The sequence below is a fragment of the Bidens hawaiensis genome, unplaced genomic scaffold (genome assembly GCF_021521415.1).
Source record: "Bidens hawaiensis isolate Kalapana, Puna unplaced genomic scaffold, B.hawaiensis_p1.1 tig00016835_1, whole genome shotgun sequence".
Taxonomy (NCBI): Eukaryota; Viridiplantae; Streptophyta; class Magnoliopsida; order Asterales; family Asteraceae; genus Bidens; species Bidens hawaiensis.
The window spans coordinates 203,356-208,169 of record NW_027492552.1 but is presented as its reverse complement, the minus strand read 5'-3'; the positions used below and the strand labels follow the sequence as shown (position 1 = coordinate 208,169).

The 4,814-nt window shown below is 35.7% G+C and overlaps 1 protein-coding gene across 1 annotated transcript; it reads left to right on the top strand.

The window, feature by feature from the left end:
• The first annotated feature begins 312 nt into the window (after positions 1–312).
• On the top strand, positions 313–1,842 carry LOC143552267 (tubulin beta-6 chain-like). The gene is made up of 3 exons (XM_077042533.1): positions 313–709; positions 791–1,060; positions 1,166–1,842. Exons 1-3 carry the CDS (start codon positions 316–318, stop codon positions 1,840–1,842), a joined length of 1,341 nt encoding a protein of 446 aa, XP_076898648.1. The 5' UTR covers positions 313–315.
• Positions 1,843–4,814: the final 2,972 nt, after the last annotated feature.

The window sequence follows — 4,814 nt, the reverse complement described above, 5'->3', positions numbered from 1 at the left end:
CAACGAAAGATAGTTACAACGATGGGTAAAATTGGTATTTTAAGTGAAGTAGGCCACTTAAGATGACATTATGCATCTTGGCGTCTTGCTCACATGTACAACTCATAAAATCTTGATTTGATTTTTATATTTTTTTAAACCATACTCACATGCAATTATTAATTCCATTTTCCATTGAAAATAATAATAGTTTCTAATGAATAAAAAATAAAAATCTAAGTCACCATCAAAATCCTCCCTTGCTTTCCTACATAAACCTATCTTCATTTCTCTTTTCGAACCAAATATGCTCTTAACTTACATTTCAAAGAAGAAATGAGAGAAATTCTACACATTCAAGCCGGACAATGCGGAAACCAAATCGGTGCCAAATTTTGGGAGGTTGTTTGTGATGAACATGGAATCGACGCCACCGGGAAATACAACGGTAACACTCATGTTCAACTAGAGAGGGTGAATGTGTACTATAACGAGGCAAGTGGCGGAAGATATGTCCCAAGGGCGGTCTTGGTTGATCTTGAGCCCGGTACAATGGATAGTCTGCGTGCCGGCCCCTATGGAAAAATTTTCCGTCCCGATAACTTCATTTTTGGCCAAAATGGCGCAGGAAACAATTGGGCTAAGGGACATTACACCGAAGGCGCTGAGTTAGTTGATGCCGTTCTTGATGTTGTTCGTAAAGAAGCTGAAAACTGCGATTGCCTACAAGGTATATATAGTTGAATTATAACATATATTAATTAACTTGTTGAGTATATTAGTTAAGTGACAAAATGTCACGGTGTTACAGGATTTCAAGTGTGTCATTCACTTGGAGGAGGTACGGGATCTGGTATGGGAACCTTACTGATATCAAAGATCCGTGAAGAATATCCTGACAGGATGATGCTGACCTTTTCGGTCTTTCCATCACCAAAGGTGTCAGATACGGTTGTTGAGCCGTATAACGCCACCCTTTCGGTCCATCAGTTGGTCGAAAATGCCGATGAATGTATGGTCCTCGATAACGAAGCATTATATGATATTTGTTTCCGAACCCTCAAACTCACTAATCCTAGTTGTAAGTAACTCGAAACACAAATCCCTTTTTATTTTATTTTTTTACATTTCTTCTATATTTTAAAAACTCGTTAAACTTATAAAAATGTCCAAACTTTTAATGCAGTTGGTGACTTAAACCACTTGATATCAACCACCATGAGTGGGGTCACTTGTTGCCTCCGGTTTCCGGGTCAACTGAACTCTGACCTCCGTAAGCTAGCGGTTAACCTAATCCCATTCCCTAGGCTCCACTTTTTCATGGTCGGATTTGCACCCTTAACCTCTCGTGGGTCCCAACAATACCGCGCCCTAACCATCCCAGAGCTCACCCAACAAATGTGGGACTCCAAAAACATGATGTGTGCGGCCGACCCCCGCCACGGGCGCTACCTCACCGCCTCGGCCATGTTCCGGGGAAAAATGTCCACCAAAGAAGTGGACGAGCAAATGATTAATGTGCAAAACAAAAACTCATCTTATTTTGTAGAATGGATTCCTAATAATGTGAAGTCAAGTGTGTGTGACATTCCTCCAACCGGGCTGTCAATGTCGTCGACTTTTATGGGGAATTCGACGTCAATTCAAGAGATGTTTAGGCGGGTTTCGGAGCAGTTCACGGTGATGTTTAGGAGGAAGGCTTTCTTGCATTGGTACACAAGTGAAGGGATGGATGAGATGGAGTTCACCGAGGCCGAGAGTAATATGAATGATTTAGTGTCGGAATATCAGCAGTATCAGGATGCTGTGGCTGATGAAGGTGAAGATGTGTATGAAGATGAGGAGGAAGAGGAAGAAAATTAATAACATAAAACATGGGCATGCTTTTGGGGTGTTCGTAAATTGTTTTGGTGATATGATATTAATGTATATTTCTGCAATTATTTGATTGTTTATTGTGAATAAAATATTGAGTGGTTATGTATATGATTGAAAAATGAAAACCCATGTTATGTAACATAGATATTTTATTTTTCTGTTAAGCAAGCATTAATGTATGTGGCTTCATGAATTACGATTATGTACATGGCAAGTTGGCAACATAATATTAAATGGATTGTAAGCAAGCCAAGTCCTTTGTGAGCATAATCAAGGTCGGCTAGTTAAAAGTTCAATTTGAGTGGAGTTTAAAGAGCTTGAGTCAATGACGAAACTTTAGAATTTAAATTAGGAAACCAAAAATATTAGAAAATAAAACTAAAGTTCTTACCCATCAAAAAACAAAAATTCTTTTCACCAAATGAAGACACATAAATAGACGACAAAGGAAGACGAATTACTACTCTGCTCGACGACCTTTAAGGTCTTTAAATTCATCCGTTACTAATTTAAAATTAAAGTTTTTAACAATTTCTCTTTCTATACAAACCCTCAAGTTATAATTCATCTAACATCTTATTGCGAATACTGTTCTTGTATATTTTTATTGTCGAAATACCCCTATCTATTGTTACAGTAGAAACTAGAAGGGTCAAAATTAGTCGAACCACTCTATCAAGCAAACGATATGTTTCATGTTTCTGAGTTTCCACAAAATTTTTTTACATACACCAGCAACAGTTGATAAAACACTTAGCTTGGGATTCTTTGGCACATCAATATTAAAGTCTCTAATTGATATCGTAATTAAATTCTCTTTTGCTTCGTTAAATCCAAATGGGTGTTCATTTGAAACTAAAGTACAACTAAGAGTTAGCAACTCCATCGTGTGTTCATTGAATATACTTTTCAACTTATGTAAATGTTTGTTCGTTATGGATGTAAACATGTCTACTTGATAAAAAGGTTCAAAAGTATCATGATTATCTCTTTTACAAGGCCGATATTGAATAGAAGTTTATGAAGCTTTCATATACAACATATCTATTTGATGTTTAAAATAAAAGATAAAAGAAAACAAAACACTTTACCCGTGCAAGTCAAAATCACATCCATGTTTCCTAAAACCATTTTACCCCCCCCCCCCCCCCCCCCCTTCTCTTATTGCTAAATTTAACTCTATGGCATCAAGATTTCTTTTGTAGAGTTTGAGAATGAGTATCGGTTTTCTCCAATAAAGTAATCAAGCAAAGAATAAACACAAACTCAAATAATTTAAGGTGTCGGTAAGCTGCATCAGTTTCTTCACACTGAAAATAACTAGCAAATACGACATCGATTATTCCCTGTAGAGCAACATGGGTACAACTAAACATGTGAAAAAAATTGAAAACATAACGAAAATGAGAACCCCAACGTGTAACACCAACCCTTCTTAATGTCCCAGTTCATTCCTTTTCCCGATTTAATTTCACCGAGTTCTAATAATTTTTCAACCTCAATTGCCTTAACACTTAAATTGATGTATATGAATACTTTTGCTTAAAGTAGCAACCAAGTCAAGTTGTAATCTGTGAGCAAAGCAGTAAACATAATACACATAAGAACAATCCTTTAGAACAAGTGTCTATAATACATCCCATTCCCCTCTCATGCATGTTACTAGCACCATCGTATCCTTGGCCAAGGATTTTACTAATATCAGACTAATACCACAAAAGTTGTCTCCACATTTTTGTTTTCAGGTGTAATGATAAGGTATCCCTAACTTGAACCAAATCCAAGAACCTTTCTCATATAATCCCTTATGCATCAAAATCTCAAAACTATGACCATTTGCTATTTTTGAACTCGTCTGCAGCTCATTATTAGTTGAGAAAATCTTGTTATTCCTATCAACGGAATAAGTCAATCAAGAGTATATTTTCTTAGAGGATATTTTGCGATAAATCAGTTTTATGTCGACAAATTAATCAAAGAGCAAACCAACTAGTTAAAATAATGACATCTTAATCTTAAAACTAGTTAAAATAATGACATCTTAATCGTAAACATCTATAATATATATAAACGAAAGCTCAAAAATCCTATGTGTCGTGATGTGGTCGCTCCCCCATTTTATGGAAGCCACTATATTACTTGATTTTTAAATGGAGATTTCTCATGCATTTGACCCGAATTCACGGGTATGTGTCTTACCAAACCCAGACAGTCCTTAAATGAGTTATAACATCTCATTAAATTAAAAATTAATCTTACCAAATATTTGATATGAAAATCCTATAAAATAGGAATATACTAAAATTAATATTTATTTAAAAAAAAGATATTATTTATAATTAAGAAATAATTTATATTAAAAAAAGAAGCGGGTCATGGGTTTTACCAAACCCATATAACTTTAAACCGAGTTATAACATCTAATTTATTTGTGAAACAATTTTCATCATCAAATCCTAATTATATAGTTATTAACTTTCTTACAATACATAAATTAAAATCATATATATATATGAAACAAGTAATAAAAAATAACCTCGTAATACGAACGAAACCTTTAATATCCTACGTGTCGCGCTCTGGTCACTCCCCCGCCCCCTCTTAAGCCACCAGATTGCTTCATTTTTAAATAGAGTCTTTTTATGCGTTTGAACCGCTTTGAAGGGTGTGGGGCTTCTAATGAAACCCGGATAGCCAACGAGTCATAACAACTCATCTTAACGTTTTCCTCTTTCCTCTGCCTACACCTTTCTCACTCCCACCTTATCGCTGGTGTGGATTGAAACAGGGAGAAGACTGAGCGAAGGTCATGATGGAATAAAAGTCTTTCTCTATCTTCACAATTGCAAAACCTTACCTTTCAATCAACGACTCCATGGTACGTTTTCATCGCTTCAGTAATACATTAATTGCACACTAACTTTGAATCCTTTTTTTTGCAGACGTCTTTTTCTTAT

Bases quoted from the DNA above. Each gene is read 5' to 3' on its own strand.
- LOC143552267 (XM_077042533.1), top strand. From the start codon at position 316: ATGAGAGAAATTCTACACATTCAAGCCGGACAATGCGGAAACCAAATC. The intron at 710-790 runs GTATATATAGTT...ACGGTGTTACAG, and splicing joins AAACTGCGATTGCCTACAAG to GATTTCAAGTGTGTCATTCA. The intron at 1,061-1,165 runs GTAAGTAACTCG...CTTTTAATGCAG, and splicing joins CAAACTCACTAATCCTAGTT to TTGGTGACTTAAACCACTTG.